Raw genomic sequence first — 27,563 nt, 5'->3', positions numbered from 1 at the left:
GTGTGGTAGTGAAAGGGTTAAGTGGCCAATCTGGCCGTGAGAGGCAGAACCCGGGTGCAGCTCAGCAAATTACTGTGGAAATTGTCAAATTTGTAAGCTGTCACAAATATCATGGCGCTTGGATGGATTTGCATTAATTATTGCAATCGGGAAGATAGCGAAATCCTTTTCTGACTGACTGACTGGGCGTATCTCTCTATAATATGACATGAAATGAGAAAATATAAGATTCACTTTATTACTCACCATACTCTGAGGAGGTGGTGGGGTGGGCAGTAAATGCCATTATTGTAACAGACTGACTATCTAACCCTGTGCCTATCTCCCTCGCTCCAGGATGTGAAAGCCACAGTAACCCACTCCATCCACAGTGCCATCCACTCCATCGGTGGGATCCAGGTGCTGTTCCCCTGTTTGCCCAGCTGGACTTCCAGCAGCAGCACGACAGCCAGGTGGAGCCCACCGTGTGGTGAGTAGGTCTGGACACACGTGTCACAATTGTCCATGAACATGATTTTGATTGTCATTATTTTATTCAAGGACAAATATGGTTTTACAAATGTACAAATGTGGGGCGACAGTGAGGCGGCTGGGTGGCACAGCGGAGATTGCGCTCGTCACCAATGCAAGCGACTCCGGTCTCGAATCCGGGTGTCAGCATTGCCTCCGGCTTGGGCCGACCGTCATACTGGCTCAATTGGCAGAGTCAGCGGGTGGAAGTCGATGGGTGGTAATCTGGACGTTGTGGACAGCGACTCCTGCGGGTCGGTTGGGGGACGCCTGCACAGCAGAGACAGGAAACGGCGGGGGTAGTGTGAGCCTCCCACACGTTACTCCTCGCCAATGAGAGTCCGCGCTGGCAGGTGAAAAGATGTGACAGGGTGCCTCCTCGTGTATCGGAGGGGACACGTGATGCAGGCTTCTATCCTCCCTACAACCGACCAGTGGGGGGCATATGCGAGCAACGTTCAAGACAGGGGAGGGGAGAATTGGAAACACGAAATGGGAAAAAAATCAGCCATTTACCATTTACAAATAGATACTTAACCCTTTCACCACCACACTATATAAGGTTAACCCTTTCACTACCACATTACATAAGGTTAAGCCTTTCACTACCACACTACATAAGGTTAACCCTTTCACTACCACACTACATAAGGTTACCCTTTCACTACCACACTACATAAGGTTAACCATTTCACTACCACACTACATAAGGTTAACCCTTTCACTACCACACTACATAAGGTTAACCATTTCACTACCACACTACCTACATAAGGTTAACCCTTCCACTACCACACTACAGAAGGTTAACCCTTCCACTACCACACTATATAAGGTTAACCCTTCACTACCACACTACAGAAGGGTAACCCTTTCACTACCACACTATATACGGTTAACCCTTTCACTACCACACTACATACAGTTAACACTTTCACTACCACCCTACAGACAGTTAACACTTTCACTACCTCACTATAGAAGGTTAACCCTTTCACTACCACACTACAGAAGGTTAAGCCTTTCACTACCACACTACATAATGTTAACCATTTCACTACCACGATACTTTCACTACCACACTACAGACAGTTAACACTTTCACTACCACACTACATAAGGTTAACCCTTTCACTACCACACTACAGAAGGTCTACCTCTCACACTGCCATAGAGGTTGAAAAGGGGTGGAAAAAACACCCTTGATAACACTTGAAAGTCGTTAGGCATAGGTCATTCACCCTCGTGAAAACGAACTGCACCTTTACGTTCACCAACATTACTGTATCACTTTACCGCAAGCCTCCCGCCCCTCCTCTCGCCCCTCCTCCCGCCCCTCCTCCCGCCCCTCCTCTCGCCCCTCCTCTCGCCCCTCCTCCCGCCCCTCCTCTCGCCCTCCGCTCCTGCCCTGGTCCAGAACAGGCTTCCGTCATCCCAGCTCATTCTGAGTCACCCCACCGCCAACGCACCCTGGATGCAATCAGGGCTCTGCTCTCTAATCCCATCTTAGCCCAGCAGCATGACTGGGGTAGACGCCGCCACACAGCAGCACACAGAGCCCCCAATGCCCAGAGCTCTCTCTCTCTCTCTCTCTCTCTCTCTCTCTCTCTCTCTCTCTCTCTCTCTCTCTCTCTCTCTCTCTCTCTCTCTCTCTCTCTCTCTCTCTCTCCCTCTCTCTCTCTCTCTCTCTCTCTCTCTCTCTCTCTCTCTCTCTCTCTCTCTCTCTCTCTCTCTCTCTCTCTCTCTCTCTCTCTCTCTCTCTCTCTCTCTCTCTCTTCTCTCTCTCTCTCTCTCTCTCTCTCTCTCTCTCTCTCTCTCCCTCTCTCTCTCTCTCCCTCTCTCCTCTCTCTCTTCCTCTCCCTCTCCCCCTCTCTCTGTCCCCACCTCTCGTCTGTCCTTGCCTGGCCTTCATGTCCGGACGCTGCGCGGGGCTTAAGCCTGCCGAGCGGCAGAGTTCCAGGCGGCGAGCCTCAGTCGGCCCCCCCGGACTTCATTTGCCAGCTGGGGGCTCCGCCTCTCCTTGCCCTCCGCTGCACCTTTAATGATAACACTAAGCCTCTGGATAAACTGATGCTGGCTCAAGTTACTCTCTCCGCCAGCCTGATTCCCACAATGCCATGATGTAACACAAGTGGCTTCCACTCTACTGCATCAGACAGAGGATGTGTGCGGGGGGGGGGGGGGTGTGTTTGTGCGCAAGTGTGCGTGTGACAGTGAGTGAGTGAGTGAGTGTGTGAGAAGAGAGAGAGAGAATACATGTTTGCTTATCGTGTTTGTTTGCGTGCATGCCATGTGTGTGTGTGTGTGTGTGTGTGTGTGTGTGTGTGTGTGTGTGTGTGTGTGTGTGTGTTTCCCCACATGCCAGTGTGTATTTATGTCCAAGTCTGCAGAGCAGTGATTGTGTCCTTGTGAAGCAGGACGGCCTTGGAGTGGAGCCCACTAGAGGCTGTGAGGGAAAGCCGATTAAGCAGTGTCAGCGAGTGCCACTGTCACCCAGCCAGAGACGACAACAAAGACTCTAACTGCCCCCCTATGCAGTGGTTATTACACACTCCACCCCCCCCCCTCCCCCCCTCCCCCTCCTCCTCCTCCTCGCAGCGAGGAGGCTATTCCTTCAGAAGTGGAGATGGATAAAAAAGCGAGGATGGGTTCCCCAGCTTATGGTTGACATCCTCTGAAAATGACCTTGATTTAATTCTTTTTTACTTCCTCTCAGCCATGTTGTCTCATTACTCCTGCTGCTGCTCTTTATAACTCTTTTACACCCGCAGCCCTGGTTCAAGCGCGACAATGTGCCTTTTTTCCATTAATCAAGTTGCTGGAGCGTGTACAAAGCAAATTGAGACCACGGTTGCTTCGAAACATTACTCACCTTTGCTGCTCTGGCCTCAAATGGTGGTGAGACACGGCCACGTGCGCACGTTATGTGAGTGTTATGTGTATGTATCCCCTCCATACTTCCCATTTACATTTATCTAGTGGATGAAAAACACGCTTTAAGTACGTAAAACACATATTGATATTGACTGATGTCTGTCCTGTGTGTTGTCCTGTGTGCTGTCCTGTGTGTTGTCCTGTGTGTTGTCCTGTGTCTGTCCTGTGTGTTGTCCTGTGTGTTGTCCTGTGTGTGTGTTGTCCTGTGTGCTGTCCTGTGTGTTGTCCTGTGTGTTGTCCTGTGTGTTGTCCTGTGTCTGTCCTGTGTGTTGTCCTGTGTGTTGTCCTGTGTCTGTCCTGTGTGTTGTCCTGTGTGTTGTTCTGTGTGTTGTCCTGTGTGTTGTCCTGTGTGTTGTCCTGTGTGTTGTCCTGTGTGTTGTCCTGTGTCTGTCCTGTGTGTTGTCCTGTGTGTTGTCCTGTGTGTTGTCCTGTGTGTGTGTTGTCCTGTGTGTTGTCCTGTGTGTGTGTTGTCCTGTGTGTTGTCCTGTGTGTTGTCCTGTGTCTGTCCTGTGTGTTGTCCTGTGTGTTGTCCTGTGTGTTGTCCTGTGTGTTGTCTTGTGTGTTGTCCTGTGTGTTGTCCTGTGTGTTGTCCTGTGTCTGTCCTGTGTGTTGTCCTGTGTCTGTCCTGTGTGTTGTCCTGTGTCTGTCCTGTGTCATCACCCTTTATACTGGACCAGGGTCCACAAGATTATTTCTTGAATGATAATGTTGTATTGCAACATAATCAAAAGCAGACATGCGTACATTAGGGCTGGGCCATATAGTCACACTATTTTTCTTATTGATTCAAACGTAAATATGAAACACCACCCGTGTATTGCCCTGTTGTGATGTCACACTAAGGCACTGTAAGCAAAGCTGAAGCAACACGGCCCGTCCCAGGTAACACCCACGTCGGAACCCCATTCATACCAACCACTGTCTGAGTCTCCCTAAAAATTGGTACCTCATGTATAAAACCCTACCGTAACCCTAAACTTAACCTCATTGGACCTCACGCTAAGGCTGTCCCCGAACCCTGTTTTTGGGATTCGAACTTCGTCAGGGTTTTTCGAACGAACGTTCGAACCTTCGTTTTAAATTTTTCTTTTTAATTTAAAAAAATAAGTAAATTTTTTTTTTTATTATATTTTCTTTTCTTTTATTATTTGTTTTTTACTATCCTCAAACTAAACTGAATAAAGTGATTCATCTGATTAAATGTGTTTTATTTTTTTATTAAATCAACTTTCCAGCCCCAGACCCAGCCCAGGGAGAAGCCCCAGCCCAACTAAATCAATTAAATCAACTTTCTTTAATGAATATAACTCATCGGTTTCTTTTAATACTATAATAATAGTATTAATTTTTAATTAATTAATATTATTAATAATAATAATAATAATAATAATAATAATAATAATAATAATAATAATAATAATAATAATAATAATAATAATAATAATAATAATAATAATAGTGTCGCCTAATCTTTATCTGCAACTGTGAAGAAAAACCCCACTGGTTTAAACAGAATTAATAGAAAAAAATATTTTAATAATTTTTTAATTTTTTATTAAACATTTTAAATTCGAATGTTGATTTAGAATTAGAATGCCAACGTCACGAATGAAGGTTCGAACGTTTGGGCTCAGCCCTACCTCACGCCCCACTATAATCGCCCATTGGACATGGACACCATGTTTTTAGTGAATCCCAGCCGACACAGCTTATTCCTGGGTAACTCTGTTGGCGTTAAGAGGAGTCTTCTAGGATGTGACCTCTACCACCGACCAATATAGATGGATGTCTTGGTCCCGTGGGAGTGATGTTCTGGTCTTGTCTTCCAGTGCCACTCTCCTGGCCTTCCTGGTGGAGCTGCTCAAGAGTTCTGTGGCCATGCAGGAGCAGATGTTAGGAGGGAAGGGCTTCCTGGTGATCGGGTATCTTCTGGAAAAGGTACAGTAGCACTCTCTCCACCACTATATTACTCTGCCTGACAATAGTCCGCAACAATGACACGTCATATCTTCTCCATAACAATAGTCAGCAACAATGACATGTCATATTTTCTCCAGAACAATAGTCAGCAACAATGATGACACGTCATATTTTCTCCATAACAATAGTCAGCAACAATGACAAGTCATATTTTCTCCAGAACAATAGTCAGCAACAATGACACGTCATATTTTCTCCATAACAATAGTCAGCAACAATGACACGTCATATTTTCCCCAGAACAATAGTCAGCAACAATGACACATCATATTTTCTCCAGAACAGTAGTCAGCAACAATGACATGTCATATTTTCTCCAGAACAATAGTCAGCAACAATGATGACACGTCATATTTTCTCCATAACAATAGTCAGCAACAATGACAAGTCATATTTTCTCCAGAACAATAGTCAGCAACAATTACACGTCATATTTTCTCCATAACAATAGTCAGCAACAATGACACGTCATATTTTCCCCAGAACAATAGTCAGCAACAATGACACATCATATTTTCTCCAGAACAGTAGTCAGCAACAATGACACGTCATATTTTCCCCAGAACAATAGTCAGCAACTATGACACGTCATATTTTCTCCAGAACAATAGTCAGCTAAAATTACTCCAGGACATCGGATGCTAACGTAGATGCCTTCAGGCTGTATTTGAAAAGAAAGCCCAAAAGAAAGCCCACAACAGAAGCCACTGAAAATACAACTTTTCCATCTATTGAGAAAAAAATATATAATACAAATTAAAAAGAGTGGAAAGCGGAACGTAGAGGATAGAAAGGAGAGAGGGGAGATTGAGGAGAGGGGGGAGAGGAGAGAGAGATGAGAAAGAGAGGAGAAGAGAGAGGGGATAGAGGAGAGAGAGAGAGGGGAGAGAGAGAAGATAAAGGAGAGGGGAGAGAGGAGAATAGAGGGGAGAGGAGAGGTGAGGTGAAGAGAGGGGAGAGGAGAGATGAGAGGAAAGAGGAGATTGAAGAGTTTTATTTGCCACATACATACACGAGACATGCAGTGAAATGTAGGAAGAGAGGAGAGAGGAGAGGGCAGCAGTGCAGGTCTCTCCTTTGTAGTGCTGAGTGCCTCCATGCACCTCAAACGAATGGGGTTTCCAAAGGTCTATTACTCGTCCAAAGACATGAGCAGCTACTCAACAACTACTGCACACAGTAGAGTGCAGAGGAGACTACACTTGGGTCTCGTTCCATTTGCTCAAATGAATTGCATAGTATGTATTCCTCAGACGGGATTTTACTCTGTCTACATACACCGTCAAATGTCAAGTTAGACCGCGCTCTCAAGATACGACACTGGGTGCTGAAATCCCATTAAGTATTATATAAAAGAAGCAGTGAAGCCAGACCAGCACTCTCAGGTTCAAAATTTAATGGCAGCCTGAAACAAACATGTTTCGGAATTACTTATTCCTTCTTCAGTGTTTCAGTGTTCGGAATATGTAATTCCGAAACATGTTTGTTTCAGGCTGCCATTAAATTTTGAACCTGAGAGTACATACACCGTCACAAATTGAAAGCGACATACAAATCATAAATATACTAATCCACGTCAGACAAAAATGTAATGTAGTTGCATATAGACTGACTGAGGGAATGAAATGCAGTCCATTTAGAAGGTTTTGCGTGTTTTAGTTGCAAAGTTGAAATCACCCTGGGTATTTATATGCATATAGATGAGCGTGAAAAGAGGGCAATTGCAATTATTCAAAATACCAACCATAAACATAAAGATAATAGTAGATTCAAACAAGAGAAGACAAAAAAAAACTGCATCCAAAAAGGAAATAAGGAGTGAAAGGAGGATGGTGTTTCTCAGGTCTAAATGGTCCCACATCCATAAATCAATAGATATACGCAGTCTGGTTTGCATTCCTTTAAAGGTTAAAGCTTAATGTATTCTCTGAATGTGAAAACGCTGCTGGAGGTGTCTCCAGTCCCTGCGTGGGCCAAGGAGCCTACCTGAAGTTTGAGTTAGGGATGCACCGATCCGATATTGGTATAGGGATGCACCGATCCGATATTGGTATCGGTATCGGCCACCGATATCAGTAAAATAGCTGGATCGGGTATCGGTAAAAAAAAATATCATTTTTTTTTTTTTTTTTTTTTATATATAAATAAAATAAGATAACCATTCAGTACATTTATATCTATGTGTTAATTTGTTACATTTAGTTTCACTAAGTTAGAAAAGTAATGTTTTACCCAAACCCAGGTATTGGTATCGGGACTGAAAAAGTCGGATCGGTGCATCCCTAGTTTGCGTGCTCCTCTTGCCTAAATGTTACCGCGTGTCAGTCGACGCAGCACTGCGTCGTTGTGATTTGTCCACTTGCCTTGAACCGTGTGTTTCCACATTTCCCCTGCTCTTGTGTGGAGGAGAAACGAGTAAAAAATAAAAAATAAAATAAAAAGGCAGTGCAAAACTATAAATGCTGAAAAACCCGCAACCACTGCAGATAAAGAAAACAACATGGAAGGCTGTTTCGGCGTTAAAGATACTATAGATGACTTTCAGCCACTAGATGTTGGACTGGAGCACCAGCATGTCATTTATCCAAGCAGGTGTATATTCCAAGTGCGGGCATGGGAAGTAGGGAGGGGATACATGCATGCAACATGTAGACAACAACAGAGCGTGGCCCCATTACTCTACAGTCGCTTTGTGGCTACTAACCAGAGCTGCGGGTAACCGAGCAGCATGGGTTGTGCTGCTGACAAATAACTCTACCGATTGACACCATCATTGCTAAGTGGGAATGATGGCCTGGGGATCCCAAATTCAGAATGTACGGAACTCACTGTTCAGGCTGCCGGTGATAATAGGTGAAATTGCTTCGTCTGCCTGGAGGAGCTTTCTGACAGGAGGATAACAACCCCCCTGTGTTCTGAAACCCATTATTACATCTCTCATCTAATGCATCTCCCCAACCTAGTTGAACTTCTGCACTATGACCAATCCCCCCAACTCCCAACAGAAAGCAGAGGCAGGCAGCCAGCCAGCCAGGCAGGGAAAGCAAATGGAGGGGAAAGTTGATAGTGTTAGCATCAACACATTTCAATCCCTGGTGTGTTTACACAATTCAATGAAGATTAGCTCTCATTATCTATCCATCTATTCTTCTCTTGAAAACGCAGCCTATTTTTCTCTCGCTATTCTCTGCTACGTCCCTGAACGTCTAGCCTGATTTTCAATGAACCAAGTACTGAGTGCAGGGCAGGGTCTGTGCAAAAAAATAAACTCAGTCTGTACTAGTGATTGTATGGATACATTTTTCCGATTAAATGTCAAATATTTAGCTAACGGTAAAAGAGAACGTGTTAAGCCTTGCATTGTGGGGTCGTCCCCCAGCATTGTGAGCAGTCTGAATGTGTTTTCTCATTTTATTGCATCTCTCACATTTTAATCAAAGGCTATCAACAGGACCTCAAACCCTGGGAATAGACACAACAATGTGTCCGACCTTATACATTGCTTTGAAAAATGTATCCATTATTATTCATTTCCCTTGGAGTGGGGTGATGGAACGATTAATGGTGCACCGTTGTAGAGTTCCAAAGGTTTTTGACATATCGAAGAAACCACTTGGTAATTTCACAAAGCAGCCTTTTCTTCCCTCGTTGTACAGTGCGCTGTATCTGAGCTGCACCCTATCTGAGCTGCACCCTATCTGAGCTGCACCCTTGAAGACCCGGAACCTCTGGGAGTAGTTAACTGCAGTTCAATTACTAGTTGAACTACATCTTTCAGTAGTTAGGTGGTAGTATCTCATTAGCTTTTCAGTTAAAACCTCAGCGACTTCTCCTTGTCGTCACTTCAGAACACACCCTTGTGCCAAAGTAAGCTTTTAGAATCAATCAAGCACAGCCTTGGGCGTGCCAACGTGAGGCTTTAGGTTTTAGGTCACTAAATCATACCCAGACATTATCTCCAGATGCAGATATGAGATCATCCCCCGCCAATGTAGTTTGGTTTAGTTTACCGTTTCAATGCACTGTTAGTTTGACGGTACCTTTAAGATTAAAGATTTTTATTGCTTTCATTATGAAGTAGCTAGTAATTTGGTAAAATTTGTGAGCACTCCGGTTTTCTCCCAACACTGGCATCCCACCCCAGCAGCAGCCCTCAGCCCCGAACACGTGCCTCTGAAATGACTGGAGGGAGAAAACCACCTCCAGACTAGCTCTCCTTTTCCTCTGTTTACTTCCCACTCTTGTTTTTGCTCTCGTTCGCCCATCACTCTTCATCTGTCCGCTTTTAGGATGCAGATCTATCAGTAGCGGCAGCTTGCCGGCCTCCCCAGAGTGTCAGCTTTTTTTCCTTTTTCTTCTTCTTTTTATTTATTTTTTCTTCGTATTGAGAAATGACTCCACTTTGTCACTCACTGGCTGGCCCGCCTTGTCACTCACTGGCTGGCCCGCCTGCCGGCCTCAGCCGCTGCTAACGAACCACCTGGCAGAGTTGGCACCTGAGATCTGCCACTTTTGCTGCGTCCGCCCGCTGGCAGTTTCACGCTTGCGCATGTCGCGCCATCTGTCACTAATGTGTTTGTGCCGCCACCTTTGCTTCTCTCCAGTTTTTCTTCCCTTTCTAACCCCCACCCTCCTCTCCGCCCTCTCCGCTCACGCTACATCACCTTGGGACAGGCGGGTGCCAGACAGGAACGATAACAGGACACCTCAAAGTGACTGAAAAAGAGAAATTGGCCCAACACACATTCATTTATGATAGGCTATATCTAGACATTCGTTTTCTTTTACCTTTCACTATCAGGGTATCTTTTTGCCAAGTACATAACAGACACAAGGAATTATGGCTGCCCCCTCTTAGTCGATTAACCAATGGGTTCGCTCTTAGTCGACCAAGTCTATTGGTGGTTTTTGTGCCTTTTTTTCATGCTGAATGAGTTATTCAGCGACTGTGGCTCAGGAGGTAGAGTGGTCGTCTGGTAATCAGACGGTTCCCCGGTTCGATTCCCGCTCCTCCCGGCAGCGTGTCGAAGTGTCCTTGAGCAAGACACCTAACCTCTAACTGCTCCTGATGAGCAGGTTGGCACCTTGCATGGTTGCCTCTGCCGTCTGTGTGTGAATGTGTGAGTGAACGGGTGAATGGGAGGCGTAAATTGTAAAGCGCTTTGGTTAAAAACGCTATTTAAATGCAGTCCATTATTCAACATGCAATGAGAATTTTAAAATAATTTAGATAGGGTTTTCTTTAGTCGAGGACAGCCCTACAAGGAAGTCATCTCGGTGAGAGAGTTTCTGTTAGATCATGACAGTAAGTAATACGGTGATGCATTAGTAGATCCAGTATAACACCATACAGACCCTCACATATTGTGCAAGGAGACCATACCAGACATACCTTGAGAATACCCATCCTAAATATTTAAATGCACATGTCCGCATATACGACTATGGATTACATTTACGACTATGGATTCAATTTACGACTATTGATTAAATATACGACTATGGATTACATTTACGACTATGGATTCAATTTACGACTATTTTTTTTTGATCCACTTTTTCTCCCATTTTCTATATGTTTTCTCCCATCCCAATTTCGTATCATCCAATTCAACCCTCCCCTGTCACGAACGCTGTTTCTTGCCTCCCACAAGCCGGCTGCAATGTGGACTAAGTCATACATAGCACAAGTCCCCTCCGGTACTTGAGGTAACAGCAGTCGCATCTTTTCACCTGCGCAGTGGCGAGGAGTAACGCGTGGGAGGCTCACGCTGCCCCCGACACTTCCTGATTCTACTGCGCAGGCGCACCAACCGACCTGTAGGAGTCGCTGTCCACAACGCCCGATCCCCACCCATCAGTTTCCCACCCCCTAATACGGCCAATGTGTATTAGTACGGACGACCAGCTAAACTGAAAGCAAATGTGGAGCGCTGGGCTCGAATAGGCGAGCCCAGCGTCTCCAGATTTAGTGGTAGGGATGGGTATCGTTAGGATTTTATCGATACTACTACTCCTATCGATACTGCTTAACGGTTCGGTACTTTATCGATACTCTTATCGGTTCTTTTTGATAATTTTTTTATATTTGCAGTTGAGAGCATTGGTCATCTCCCTACAGTAAAGATTAGAAATGATTGAATTATTGTAAATTTGTGTGGAGTGGTGGGAATAGCTGCTTCAATAATAACTTATAACAACAACAGACAAGTTAGACAACTATGTATACAAAAAAAACGATATACACTGAATGATTAGTTGTTACCTAAAGTCCTTGGACTCCACTGTAGAGAACGGGTGCAGGCCTTTGACAACAAACTTTGTCACAGCCCTGTGACACTCGTTCACCCTATCCTCTGTCATCTTTCCTCTAGCTGCTAGGGAGAAAGGACTTTGGGTGGTGGAGGTAGAGGGAGGATGTGTGGTGGGCTCACTGGGACACATTGGTGGCTGACCTCAGCTTGACGATCTATAAAAAGTTTTTAGATTGTAGTATTTGTAGCTAAACAATTATTTTGTTTATTAGCCTATTTGTAATAATTCGTTATTAGCCTAGGAAACTCCGTATCTTGGCTTACCGGCTGCAGTGGACGTGGATGCAGATGGACCACTGCGCGCAAGGCAGTCGAATACGGCGCATTTCTGCAAACTAATATAGTGTTTTGCAAACAAATGTTTTGATAGATTGCTCGTATTGCCACCCTTACTGGCAAATGTTTTGTTGCACTTGTGAACGCTTCGCTCTATCCGCCATCACGACTCAGTCCATGCAGAGCTGTCTGTGTCTGTGTGCAGCGCGCGTCAGCACGGAGACAGCGCTGAGATGCTTCCAGCTGCAGCACATCAGGTGTGCGGGGCTTGTATGTGCGGGGCTTGTAAGCGCTGCGGTCTGACGTGCTGCAGCTGCATACTATTGACAGCGCTTTCATTAAGGAGTACCCGTATGTATGTGTAGCGCGACTCGCGAGGAGTGTGTGTAATAATGACTCGCTGCGACTCGCTTCTCGTGCAGAGACAGAGAGAGGAGAGATCGTTCGCAACTTTTAAATAATAATAATAATAATAATAATAATTTCTCTAGAGTATCGATAGCAGTACCGAGGACGTCGGAGCTTATAAATACTCCGGTATTTTCTAATATAGTACCGGTTCCCGTTTAAAACCGGGGTCCGGGGGGCATCCCTAGTGGCGAGCGCCTTGCCCACTACGCCACGTAGCCGCCCCAATTTACGACTATTGATTACATTTACGACTATGGATTAAATATACGACTATGGATTAAATATACGACTATGTTTTAAATATACGACTACAGATTAAATATACGACTATAGATTACATTTTACGACTACAGATTAAATATATACGACTACAGATTAAATTTACGACTATTGATTAAATATACGACTATGGATTCAATACACGACTATGTTTTGAATATACGACTATAGATTAAATATACGACTATGGATTGAACACACGACTATGCGCAACAACGCCCCCACTGCTCTCCTCTTGACCCGACCCTGCTCCTTCTCCCTCCAGTCGTCGCGGGTGCACATCTCCAGGGCCGTGCTGGAGCAGTTCCTGTCCTTCGCTAAATACCTGGACGGCCTGACGCACGGGGCGCCGCTCCTCAAACAGCTGTGTGACCACATCCTGTTCAACGCTGCCATCTGGATCCACACCCCCGCCAAGGTGAGAGCTCAGCGTGTTATCTAACCGCAACACCTGCGATTGGTCCCCCGGGCACCTGTGTGGTTAGGAGGGGTTGAATGCAGAGGAATCATCGCCCCACAGGGAGGATCAAATGCAGCTTAACTTCTTCGGTTAAGTTAAGCTGTAGTTTATTGTCCCTGTGGGGAAATTATAGTATAGTATACAGTAGTATAGTATAGTATATAGTATTGTATTGTATTGTATTGTATATAGTATAGTATGGTATAGTATAGTATACAGTAGTATAGTATAGTATATAGTAGGGATGCTCGATATTGGCTTTTTTACCGATACCGATATACCGATATTGTCCAACTCTTAATTTCCGATACCGATATCAACCGATACCGATATATGCAGGGTTTCCGCCCCCAAAAAATTGAATAATTTCAGGTAATTAACATTACATATCTCTTGTTGTGGAATTAACACAACATTATACATACTTTTGACAATAAATAAAATCAGAATTTGTTCTTACTTGCTTGCCTGGGTAAATAAAGGTTATAGAAATGTAAAAAAAAATATATATATATATTTGAAAACCGATACAGATATTTTCCGATATCACATTTTAATGCCGATATCGGCCGATAATAACGGTAGGCCGATAATATCGGGCATCCCTAGTATATAGTATTGTATAGTATAGTATAGTATAGTATGGTATAGTATAGTATATAGTATCGTAGTGTATAGTATAGTATGTAGTATAGTATAGTGTAGTGGGCAGCCTGCTCCCCTGTGTATTTCTATAGAGACAGTAGGCTTAGGAAGACAGACACAGGACAGAGAGACACAGGACACAAGAGGTTCTAGTGGACCAGCAGGGGTGCACTACGTCGTCTCTGGGCTCTGCTTGGAGCTTCTGAATCGATCTGGAATATACGGGTGTACCGTAAAATGGGTTGAGTAACACAAGACACCTGTGCACAGGTGAAAGACCCCATGACACGGGCACCAGAGTTTAAATGATGACATGGGGCTCTAATGAATATAAGCAGGGTTGAATTTTGTCGAATGGTAGGCATGGCTGGAATAAGCATTAGCGCATGTACACGCACGCACGCGCGCACGCACGCACACACACACACACACACACACACACACACACACACACACACACACACACACACACACACACACACACACACACACACACACTAGCCCAAAACACACACACACTAGCCCAAAACACACACACAATCACACATACGCTAGCCCAAAACACACATACGCTAGCCCAAAACACACACGCCAGCCCAAAAGACACACACACACACATATGCTAGCCCAAAACACAGACACACACACACACATGTGCTAGCCCAAAATAAACACACACATACGCTAGCCCAACACACACACACACACACACACACACACACACACACACACACACACACACACACACACACACACACACACACACACACACACACACACACACACACACACACGCACATGCACACGCACACACACACTCTATGAAGCACACTCTCAGGGGCTCATACAGAACCAAGCATTTCACCGTAAATTACATGTATTTTATGGTGACAACTAATAAACAAACTTGAAACTTGAACACATACAACGTTAAGACCTCTTCCCATGGGCCACACCTGGCACATTTCTGCCTCTACATGTCTATCAGTGCCCTTGTGCCTTGCATCTTACCGGTGTAACTTGTTAATGGTCCTTTTGACGTACAAATAAAGTACGAGTATTTGAGTAAGTGTATTGTGCGTGCGCCTGGCACACTGCTGGACTACTGACATGAACCAATATAGGCTGAGCGGCTCCACTAGCTGTAGCCAAATATGGTATTTTTTTGTTTCCTGTGGGGTCCTAATCTCTCGTTACAGGAAGGAAAAGAGGAAAGTATTTTTGATCTCTAAGCACAGTTTTATGTACAGTCTGTTTTTTTGTCCTGTGTCAGCTCCTTGGAGTATTTCTTGGAATATCTGAAGCGCTAAAATACGACATTTTTCATTGTATAATGTCTTTACTATAAAGTTCCAAGTTCACAAAATAATAAATATTTTCTGGCTAAGACGGTCTGTGCCTACTAAGCAGCATACGTGGAAGTGATAGGTCCACAGGCTATAATGGAGTGCAGAACATACAGGCAGGCTCCCCAGGCAGATATATCCACATTTATTATTAGGGATTTCACGGCTGTATGCGTTTATTGCTTGCTGTCACGCTCCTGTCCTGAACCCAAAGAAGTTTTTTGAAATGTTCAAGAGTGAATGCGCGCCGCCCCCCCCCTCCCTCACCCCCCTCCCTCCTCCGTTTTATAATGACCCGTGAAGAAGTGGATGAGGCGTATCAAAGGAATTGAGTTTGTGTGGAGAATACATTTGCCTTGGTGAGCCGGCTGCTGGTGGGGGCCCTTCATGAATTAATAAAGGAGGCTGTCTGGAAAAGAAATACACAAATGTCCCTTGAGGCTGGCCTTTGCCACTGCTCCAAAATGGAGGCGAGAGGGAGAGGGAGAAGGGGAGAGAGAGGGAGAAGGGGAGAGAGAGAGATAAGGAGAGAGAGAGAGAGAGAGAGAGAGAGAGAGAGAGAGAGAGAGAGAGAGAGAGAGAGAGAGAGAGAGAGAGAGAGCTCTCCAGGCCACGTCTGCCTCCCCCCCCAGCTGTGGTGACTCTACTGCGGAGGGACTGAGGATTCTTCGTCGGTGGGTCTGTTGCTAATTACAGAGAGGACACGCTAATCTGCGCCCCAGCTAGAGTGGAGCCGGAGACTGTTATGGTAGTCGTGTGATGTAGGGGCGGGTGGGCGGTGGAAATGTGCCCATCTCTTTCATACACCTGCGAGGCTGAACGGGACTCCTAAACTATCCAGCTCGATGTGATTACCCAGTCCTACCTGGAGAGGTATACGAGTGGGTTTTAACGGATTATGCAAGCCTGATATGGAGGACTTAATGGCACGTGTCTGTGTGTGTGTCTGTGTGTGTGTGTGTGTGTGTGTGTGTGTGTGTGTGCATGTGTGTGCTTGCGTGTGTGTGTGTGTGTGTGTGTTGCCACTTCAGGTGCAGCTCTCCCTCTACACGTACCTCTCTGCGGAGTTCATCGGCACGGCAACCATCTACAGCACCATCCGCAGGGTGGGGACCGTGCTGCAGCTCATGCACACACTCAAGTACTACTACTGGGCCACAAACCCCGAGGACGTCAGCGGCATCACGCCCAAGGGCCTCGGTGAGCATCCTCCGCTTCCTGCCGCTGTATCGTGAACGAGCATCACTTTGATCATAGTGAGATTCGGTCTCGGTATCGTGGAACGTAATCTTATCTCATTTAGTGTTTTCTTTTTTTACACTGTAAGTGGCTTTAGATTCAAGGCTCCGTTCGGAGCGCGGGGGGAAATAGAGGGGAGCGTATATCCATCCCAATCATCCCAGTGCTCATAAAGATAGCTATGAATGTGTCCCTTTTTGAAGTGGCAGCGGGGCCCCTCCCACGTTTTTAAAATGAGTCATCTCCACACGGAGGGCCTCGCCTGTCATCTGCTGGGACGCCAGCCACCGTCGGAGATGACAGAGAGGCGGACACGCCACATCAATACTGTCACCCCTGGTTTGGTGCCCCCGCGGTGGGTGTCGGTGCTCCGAGACCCGGGCCAGAGATGTGACTGGCATGACGTCTCTAGGAGCCAACAGCCCGTCACTACGCGGGTTGCGCTGGAAGCGACCGTGCCCTTCAAATGTAATTTCCTGTTTGCCTCTCCATTCTTCTTCTGTGAAACACAGGGCGACGTGGAGGGTTTTAAATGGATGCAGAGTGTCCAGTTTGTGGTGCACTACGGCTTAACCCTTTCACAACCACACTACAGGAGGTTAACCCTTCACTACCACACTACAGGAGGTTAACCCTTCACTACCACTACAGACGGGGGGGAGAGGGGGGGGGGGGGGGGGGGGGACGTGTTTAGTCCCTTGTTGAGTCGAATCTGGGTTTAACATGATTTGTGGAACTGCCTCTGGTGTTGTGATCGTGGTGTGCACGACCTTTGGGAAGTATTTTGACATGTACATGGGTACCTTAGTGGTGTAGTGTATCTTGTAGACCAGGCCCATTGCAAGTTGCTGTACTCTGTCGTCTACTCTAAGCCATCCTAGGTTGTCAAAAGTGGGCAGGGGTGGGGTGGGTTTTAGGAGTGAGGTTAAGCAGTAGTCTGACCAGTTTGTTTTGTTATGTTTGTAATCTTGTTTTTAGTGCCTTTGAGGTGCTTTGGTACCATGCGGTGCAAGCATAGTCGTAGTACCCTTGAAGCTATCTAGCTTAGCACAATGCATGGAAGCGGACATGGCCGGTTAGCCTTCGGGAGAGGTGTTAGTTGGACAATGCCTAGGCTAACCAGCCACTTCCATTCATTGTGCTAAGCTAGGCTAACGTGCAGCCAGATAGCTTTCTACTGAACGCACAGAGAGGAAACTGGTATCTATCTTCTTGTCTCTCTCTGGAGAAGACGATAAGCTAATTTCCCAAAATGTTGCCCTGTTCTTTCAAGTACAATTTCGAGCTACTTATACTTTTTGTGAGTATTTAGATTTTAGGGAACTTTATACTTTTACTCCCATCAGTACACCCACTGAACCCAGCAGTTAATAGTTATTTTGAAGAAAAAGATTTTGCATAGTTGAAGCCTGCCAACTTCAAGAGGATGTAATCAGAGCAGCATAACTGGACTACATTTACCACTTTAACATAACCTGTAGAGGTCAATGGATTGAGTACTTGAAAGACAAGTACAGAATAATGTCTGTTCTTATTCATACTGACACACATACTGTACACTTAAAACACATACTTTTGCATTGACCCTTTCAGTGAAAGGTTAACTTTTGTACTGTTGTAGTGTGGTAGTGAAAGGTTAACCTTCTGTAGTGTGGTAGTGAAAGCATTAACCCTTTGTAGTGTGGTAGTGAAATGTTAACCGTCTAGTGTGGTAGTGAAAGGGTTAACCTTCTGTAGTGTGGTAGTGACAGCGTTAACTTTCTGTAGTGTGGTAGTGAAAGGGTTAACCTTCTGTAGTGAAAGCATTAACCCTTTGTAGTGTGGTAGTGAAAGGTTAACCTTCTGTAATGTGGTAGTGAAAGCATTAACCCATTGTAGTGTGGTAGTGAAAGCGTTAACCCTTTGTAGTGTGTTAGTGAAAGGGTTAAGACTACAGTAAGAATGCTGAAGAGAAATCCTGTGCTTTGGCCCTTTCCTTCTCAGAATAGCAGCTGTTATAATAAAGTGGTGGCATTCGGCTGCCTGCTTGCCCTGTTTGTTTCATGTCTCTTGAGGCTTGGATTTAAAAAGCAAACAATAATGCAACAAATAACATGTGTCACATTATTGCTATAATAATATTCGTCCGGGACAGTGTTGACAGTGGGAAAACCATCAAACTCCATCACACGCACCAAACCCCTCGGCAACAGCATGTCCTAGACACTTGCGGTAAAAAGGCACATACCATGTAATCACAACGTCGTGGGTTTGAATCCGGCCTGACACCTTTGTTGCACTCACTTTCATGTCTAATGAAGCGGGAATGCCCTGAAAGATATGTTAGAAATATAAAACAATGTTAGAATGGTTGTGGAGCATTATCAGGGCATTTTGGGGCCTGACTATTCCCTGAACTCCTGATATCACCAGAAAGCACATCAGACTTGGCAATATGTGCCACATACAACGCTGACTTGTACTGTAGGTGAAATATGTCAGAATGATCCACCTGCACTGGCAGATACCTTTGGTGGAGAGAGATAGAGAGGGAGAGAGAGAGGGAGAGAGAGAGGGAGAGACAGATAGAGAGAGGGAGAGAGAAGAGGCTCTCATACACGCAAGGCGAGCAGCCTGGCCAATTTGTGTGTGTGTCTCTTGTGTGTTTTCATGTGTGTCTGTGTGTGTGTGCTGACCAGTGTTGTGCTAGTTACTGAAAAATAGTAACTCAGTTACTTTACTAGTTACTTCATTTCAAAAGTAACTCAGTTACTTTACTAGTTACTTACACCCAAAAGTAATGTGTTACTGTGAAAAGTAACTATTTAGTTATAAAAAAAAAACTAAAAAAAGATTGCTCTCATTAATGCCCTTACAGATACTCAAAATCTGTTGATCAACTTGACAGTTTCCATTCACATCACTGAACTCTGCTAAGCAATGTGGTCTATACAAACACAAATTTGACACAAACACAAATGTTGTCCCGAGTCCCGACGTAATAAGAAATGCGCTGTGCATTAGGTTGAAGGAACAGCCTTGATGCAGTGGAGGCTGCTGACCAAATTTTTAGGTGAAGCACAAATTATTATATTATATTATATATTAAATTATATTTTTAAAACATCCCCCACTGTGTGTCAGTGGTCAGTGGACACAGATGAAAACATATTAACATTAGGTGACAGCGCACCTGACCAGATGAAATCATATTAGGCGACAGCGCACCTGACCAGATGAAATCATATTAGGTGACAGCCCACCTGACCAGATCAAAACATATTAAGTGACAGCGCACCTGATCAGATCAAAACATTTTAGGTGACAGCGCACCTGATCAGATCAAAACATTTTAGGTGACAGCGCACCTGACCAGATCAAAACATATTAGGTGAAGGTGACAAGGAAGCCACAGACTCATACCCCCCCGACACTCAACTAACCGCCTCGGACAGTCCTTCATACCAGTGGCCATCAGGCTCCACAACAGTGGGCAGCAACTGCTGCCAGACATCGACCTGGGACTTATAGGAACCCAAGGAGGACAACTTACACTACCTTAGGCATACTGCACCTTATGTGGATACTGTGATACTGTGAATAATGAATAATGTATATTTCAGTTAGTTAGATAGTAAATTATAACACTACCTTATGCATACTGCACCTTATGTGACACTGTGAAAATATATTTCAGTTAGTTAGATAGTCAATTATATTGACCTATTTGTTTACACTGCTTGTGTTGTTTTCACTACCTGTACCCCCCCCCCCCCCTTCCCCCATGCTGCTATGATGCCTGAATTTCCCCAAGGGGATCAATAAAGGAATATCTTATCTTATCTTAAAAGGAAAGATGAAATTCCCTACCTGGGTTCCATCCTATAGAGGCAAATCATTCCTGTGACAAAATGGGATCCAATGTAATAAAACTAAGTCAACCAACAAACTAGATTCCTGTACCGGATCTCCTCTCTGGTAAACAAGAATACCTTGAAGACTCTAACAGGAGCACTCATTCAAGGGTACTACGACTATGCTTGCACCTCATGGTACCAAAGCACCTCAAAGGCACTAAAAACAAGATTACAAACATCACAAAACAAACTGGTCAGACTACTGCTTGACCTTACTCCTAAAACCCACCTCACCCCTGCCCACTTTGACAACCTAGGATGGCTTAGAGAGTAGACGACAGAGTACAGCAACTTGCAATGGGCCTGGTCTACAAGATACACTACACCACTAAGATACCCATGTGCATGTCGGAATACTTCCCAAAGGTCAGTGAATACCACGACCACAACACCAGAGGGAGTTCCACAAATCATGTTCAACCCAGATAAAATAATTTAAAAAGTAAAAAAAAAAAAAAAAAAAGTTTAATAAAAAAAAACAGTCATAACTTAGAAATGAGATTGCATAGGTCTATGAATCGATATCGCGATTCTGTTTTGATTAATTGCCCAGCCCTACAGTGTGTACAGTAAGTTAGCTTGGTGATTATCATTGTGATGTAGGCTAAGATGGCTAGCTACTGTTAGCATACAAGCTTTTACAAACACTAGCCTACTTACTTTTTCATCCACAACGTTTTTTCTGATCCACTTCTTCATGTTGCTCAGTTGCTGGTTTATACTTCGGTCCTAATGTTGGCGCAAAGTTTAATTTAGCCTGACTTTACTTGTTATAGCTGTACAGCTTACTTCTACTAAACAACAACTAAACTACTTCCTTGCTCTTTCAAACAGTCAAAATGGGTCCATCTGCAGGGTCGGAGGTTAGGTTTAGCTCTGGCCAATCTCAAGTTTCTCAAGTTTCTTTATTAGTTGTCATACAGAAGTACAGAATACTTTTATACAAAATGCTTATTTCAGTTACATTTTGTATAAAAGTATTCTGTACTTCTGTATGACAACTAATAAAGAAACTTGAGAAACTTGAGATTGGCCAGAGCTAAACCTACCCTGCAGATGGACCCGTTTTGACTTTGCAATGCAGCAATCTCTGATTGGATTTGCAAGGCTGCCAATCATATTCAACCTCCATGTATTGGATGGCAAGGGCTGTCAATCATTCAATCCTCCATTCAATGGCGAGAGTTTAACTGCACAGACCGTGCTTAGACGAAGTTAATAGCCTATTTCGATTGGCTGTTATTTATTATTTATATAACATTGGGTCACACCTGTGAAGTTTTCTTCACGAATAATTACTGCAGTCATTACTGCAGTGCAGGCCTGCTCAGAGCTGTCAATTTTGGCCATTTTTTAAAAAGAAAAAATTCACTGACATTTTTTTTACAGAGGAAAACTTTTCTAATAAAAAAATATAAAATAATAATAATTAAAAAAATTAATTTTTTATATATATATAAATAAAATAAATGTATATATATATGTAAATTAATAATAATTATGAATTATGAGTGAATTTGTGTTTCACGTGTTGTCATAGAGAAACCTCCACTGCCTTGATGTCGCCGGAGCATTTCATTATAACCGTCTTGCAACGTTGTTTAATATATCAATCGTGCATTGCAACGTTAGAATAGTTAGGATATCAATTATTGTGCATGAAAGGACTATATTTATATTGTTTGATTAGTATTGATGAGATTCCCTTGCAGATTCTTACAGTCAAAATCTGTTGATCAACTTTGCATTCACATCACTGAACTCACCAAAGTCTGCGGTGGTCGAGATGTAACGTTAGTCCAGCCCCTCAAATTTTTTTTTTTTTTTTTTTTAATATTTTTTTTATTATTGCAAAACAGAAATTATTAAAAGTCAGTACTCAACACATAATGCATAATGAAACTTTCAGTCAAGGTGATTAAAATTACATGCAAGTACAGAAACAAGATAAAACAAAAATAGTCCATAATAACATTTTAACCGTATACAGTGTATATCCAGCGAAATTACAATTATATAAATGTTAGTATAGAATATACCCCTAATACCTTTTTTCTAAAACCCTACACACATATGCTCCAGCTCGAACCCCCCCCTCCCGGACCCCCCCTTGGATAGTACCTCCATTATCCCTCACTCCTAACCAGACACTACCATTATAAGCTAGCTTTTATTCTCTCCACCACTTCTACCCACATTGACATTTTGGATTCATTGAGACCCAGAATTCTTGCTGTAGATATTTCTTGATATATCACATCGAGATATGTAAGAAACCAAACTTTCCGGCACATTTTTTCCGGTTGAAACCAGCGTGATGCGATCAGCTTTTTAGCTACTGTGATACCCGATAAAACCAATCTCTTTAGCTGTGGATTCACTGCAAACTCAAAAACATCATTCAATAGTAATACCGAGGGGTGTACAGGTATATTCCAAGATACGAGTATTGATAATTGTTGGGACACATCTTTCCAGAATGCCTTAACTGGTGGGCAGTCCCAATACATGTGCATAAATGTTCCTTCGTCCCCATTTGTACATTGGGAGCATTTGGAGTCTTGTTTAAGCCCCATTCTGCACAGTCTTATAGGAGTCAAGTATGTCCTGTGAATATAGTTCAGATTGATTTGTTGATGATCCGGGTTCCTTGATGTAAGTCGGACATTTGCCCAGGCTCCTTGCCAATCAAAGTCATTTTCCAGGTCTGGTATATCCCTCCTCCAGACAGTGTCTAGTTGAAGGGTTTCATACGAGGACGTTAGTAATTGATAATAAAAACCTGATACAAAACCTCCCAATGTTTCTCTTTCATAGAAAAATTTGTGGTATCTGTGGTGTTCAATTGGTATGAGTAATGGAACACCGTGAGACCTCAGACATAGTCGTAACTGTATGTAAAAAAGCCATGTGGACTCGGTGAGGTTAAACTTTGTGCATATTTCGCCATAACTACAGAAGCCCTGGTTATTAAAAATATCCCCTAATGAGTGTATGCCTTGCTCTTCCCATATAGGGAATCTTATAGGGAGTTTTCCCATTAAGAGTGCATTGTTATTGAATATGGGAGTGTGATTATGCCATTTTTGAGGGTTAGGATATTTCTTTTGTGTTTCCCGCCATGTTCTGATTGCATGGGTAATTATGGGGCCAAATTCCCGCTCACAATGCTTGATTGAAAGTTTAGTGTGTGCTATGTCTTTCAGTCTCTGTGGGGCTACTATGTTTTCTTCCAATTCTCTCCAAGATACAGTACCAAAGCCTGGGGATCAAACCATATTTTCAATGGTCTTAATGTGAAAGCCTTAAAATATTGTAAAAAATCTGGAACTGCCATGCCACCGTCTGCTTTATTTCTCTGTGCGGTGGATCTTTTTATGCAAGGTGGTTTGTTATTCCAAATAAATTTGTATGTGGAGGATTGTAATCTTTTCCAGTAGCCCTCTGGAGGAGGTAACGGTAGCATTGAGCTGATGAAATTGATTCTTGGTAATACATCCATCTTAACTATTGATACCCTTGCCTGTACTGAGTTTTTAAGTTTTGCCCACCTGTCCAGGTCGTCTTTGATTTTGTTCTGTATTTTTGTGTAATTGTGCTTCACCGTTTGTCTTATGGTGGGAAATATTTCCACACCCAAGCATCTAAAATGTTTAACCATAGGTATCGCGCCTGGGAGGGTTGTGTCTTTTTTTGCACGGATGTTAAGAGGAAGGAAAGCCGACTTAGGCCAATTTATTTTAAATCCCGATAAATCACCAAAGTTCTCTATCAACTTGAGTAGATGCGGCAATGTGGTGTTGGGGTTTTGCATGAACAATATTACGTCGTCCGCATATAAACTAATCTTATGTTGTGTGCCCTTGATTACGATTGGTTCTATGTGTTGGGATTGTCTTATAAATTGTGCTAAAGGCTCTAATGATAGATTGAATAGTCCGGGACTAAGAGGGCAACCCTGTCTGGCTGAGCGTGATACCGGAAAGATTTCGGAGATGAATGTGCCTGTTGTAATCATGGCCGATGGGTCCTTGTATAGTACTTTAATCATATCAATGAATCCTTTTCCTAACCCCATCCTTTCTAATACTGCCCATAGAAACGACCATTCCAGCCTGTCAAATGCTTTCATAGCATCCAGGGATAGCATCGCCTTAGGTGTGGTGTCCTCTTTGTCTGCATCTAGTACGTGCAGTATTCGCCTTATGTTATCATTGATCAGGCGACCTCTTATGAAGCCAGTTTGGTCTGGATTAACTAAAGACGTCATATGCTTTTGCAATCTGATGGCTAATATCTTAGAGTACAGTTTGACATCGGTTCCGAGAAGGCTTAAAGGTCGGTAACTACCGCACTCAGTGGGGTCTTTGTCTTTTTTGAGAAGGACTGAAATGAGTGCGATATTGTGGTGTTTATGGAAGCTCCCCTCCTTGACTGAGTATAAGATCATATTTAGTAATAAGGGTCCAAATATGTCCCAGCAAGAAAGGTACATTTCTGATGGGATACCGTCTTTTCCCGGAGCCTTACCGTTTTTCATTCCGGATATGGCCTTCTTGAGTTCTTCTAATGTGATCGGTGCTTCTAACTGTTTAGCGTCGTCCTCCGAAAGTTTAGGGAGAGTAATTTGATTAAGATATGTGTCTAATTTGTTTTGATCAAAGGTAGTTTCTGAATTATACAAGTCGGAGTAGAATTCTTTGAATGTATCGTTTATTATTTTGGGGTCTGTTACAAGTACTTGTTGTTTTCTAATGGCAGTTATATCTGCAAATTTTGCATTAATTCTTAATCGCATGGCTAATAGGTGACTAGGTTTAGAACCTTGGAAATACTGCTGTTGTCTTGTGCTGCGTATTTGCATTTCCGATTTTTGTCTGTATATTGCTTTGATCTCTGTCTTTAGAATGTTAACTTGGTTTTCTAGTCTAGTAGAGTTGTTGTATTTTAAAGAATTAAAAAGCGTTGAATAAAGCGTTTCCATTTCCGACAGTTTTGTGCATTGATTTTCGCTCCGTGTTTGCATTATCCCGTAGGAATACTGTGAGAGCTTCTTTAATTTGTGTAATGAATTCCTTGTTGTTAAGCAGCATAGTATTAAAACGCCATCTTGGGGCCCGGGAAGATAGTGTACCAAATGTTGCTTTCAGGATTAAGTAACAGTGATCTGATAGCGCATTGGGTATCATTTCCACTTCATATTTATCAAATATTCTCAGGGATGCAAAGACGTAATCAATTCTGGATAATGTGTTGTGTCTCGCCGAACGACAGGAGTACTTACGGGTCATGGGATTAAGTGAACGCCATAAATCAATTACCCCTGTAGACTTTGACCAATCTTTTAATGCTTTAGATGAATTTTTTTGTTCGCTGGAAAAGGCAAGGTAAGATTTGTCCAACCTTGGATTCCAAATGGCATTAAAATCCGCACCTATTATATATGAGTACTCGGGATGGTTTAACATTTCTCCGGTTAGTGAAGTGAAGAAACCTACTTCGTACAAATTTGGGGCATATACCGCTGCCAACGCAATTTTCCTGTTATTATGTACAATCCTAGCTATAGTTATACGGCCCTCAGCATCCGACCATACCCCTTTCAATTCGATATTTAATTTACGTCTGACGACTATGGCTACACCTCTAGTTCTCGTACCAAAAGAAGAGTGACTAATATTATGGTATATGTTATCCGCTAACGTATTTATGTCTTCCTCTAAAATGTGCGTTTCGCTTAATAGAGCCACGTCCACATGTTCTTTTTTCATCAGTGTGAGCACGCTTTTGCGTTTGTGTTGTTTGTTTATCCCACCGGTGTTCCATACCATTATATTCAAATAGCCATAATCTATGCATGTTTTTGTGTAGTTTTTGGTAATGCTTCTGGAGTGTGAAGCTACAATAGATGTACATCCAATTAATGAGGTCCCGTTGAGAGCCGAGCTTAAAAACATATATATATACAAATAAAAATCCCCTATTTTCCCCTCGCCCAGAGAGTCGTACAGGCCTGTGTTCCAAAAACACATCCTCCGCGAATGACTCTCTCCCTTAGTCCACCGGATTGCCCAAACTGAGCATTGTAATCCTAATCTTCCTATGCTAATTGCCATAGGATCTAACATTTTCATTCTAATGCAATATAATGTCGCTTTTGGTCTTGCACCTTCCCTTACTGTAATGAAATATTGTGATAAATGACAAAAAATAAAAAAAGAGAATAAACTTTCATCGACATATTCATTTGAACCCTCTACTAACATGTAGGAAAGTCAGGAAAAAGGAAAAGATTGTAGAGAAATATTGACACCTTAATGTGAAGAACAATGGAAAAGAACAATGTAAGTTAAAAGATAGAGATAAAAAAATAGAATAATAAGAGAGAGAAAAAAAAAAAAAAAAAAAGATATAGATAAGGAATGAGAGATAGAATAATAATCAACGTGGAGAAGCCACTAGAACCGAATTAACTGATTAGATAAAATAGAAAAGCAGAGCCTTTTAGAGCTTCAATGTGCCAGTCACTTCATCAGTGGAGTGATTACTTAAATTGTTAGAATAACCTTGTAGTGTTCATACGTTTAGGTGTGGTTGATTTTTAAAGTATTATTAAGGACTGATTGAACTTCATTCAATTGATTATCTGCTATGTATATACACACCGGATGTTTAATGTTAGAGTTGTAGGCCTTCGTTGTCATGGTGCATTATATTCTAGAAGGATGTAGAATATACTAGTGCCAATAGACTGTTGTTATGTTCCAGAATGATCTAAGAGACCCAGGGCATTCGAGCGATAAACCCAGAATATTCCAGATTGATCTTTTTGCAATGATATATATTTGTCTCCCCGGAGACCAGAGTCTGAAATTATAATGTATTACGGATCGTATTATACACAGTTCGCATTGGTATAGACGGCCTGCATATCGTCTGCTACCTTGATGAACACAATAAAGTCATTCTAATTCTGATATACACTGAGAAAGAGGCTTATCTGTTTTCAGACATTGTCGTCCTGCCTTGGGGTATCCACTCCATGTCGATTCAAATAATCCTCAGCCTCTTTAGGTGTGTATAATCCAAACCTGCGGCCGTCACTGCCCACGATCGATAACAGCGCCGGGTATGCTAGCCTTGGCTTGTGACCAGCTTTGAAAATTTTTTGCATCACCTCCTTGTATGGTAGACGTCGAGCGATGGCGTCTTTGCTTAGATCTTCGTAGATAAATATTGAATTGTCACCATATTTCAGATTCCCACGTTGGGT

General features: G+C 43.2%; 1 protein-coding gene across 1 annotated transcript in view; it reads left to right on the top strand.

Annotated features, from left to right (window-relative positions):
• Window positions 1–27,563, top strand: part of LOC311225271 (neurobeachin-like) — a gene marked incomplete at its 5' end in the record, with an annotated part of 544,672 nt that overhangs the window by 258,566 nt on the left and 258,543 nt on the right. Inside the window, 5 exon segments of the mRNA XM_084310493.1 lie at window positions 337–409; window positions 412–469; window positions 5,274–5,382; window positions 12,970–13,122; window positions 16,187–16,355. Coding sequence (XP_084166619.1) covers window positions 337–409; window positions 412–469; window positions 5,274–5,382; window positions 12,970–13,122; window positions 16,187–16,355 — 562 coding nt within the window.

This window comes from Notolepis coatsorum, assembly GCF_963971535.1.
Source record: "Notolepis coatsorum genome assembly, chromosome: 1".
In the NCBI taxonomy this organism is placed as follows: domain Eukaryota; kingdom Metazoa; phylum Chordata; class Actinopteri; order Aulopiformes; family Paralepididae; genus Notolepis; species Notolepis coatsorum.
Note: the sequence above shows the minus strand (reverse complement) of the source record. Positions and strands in the feature narration are given on the sequence as shown.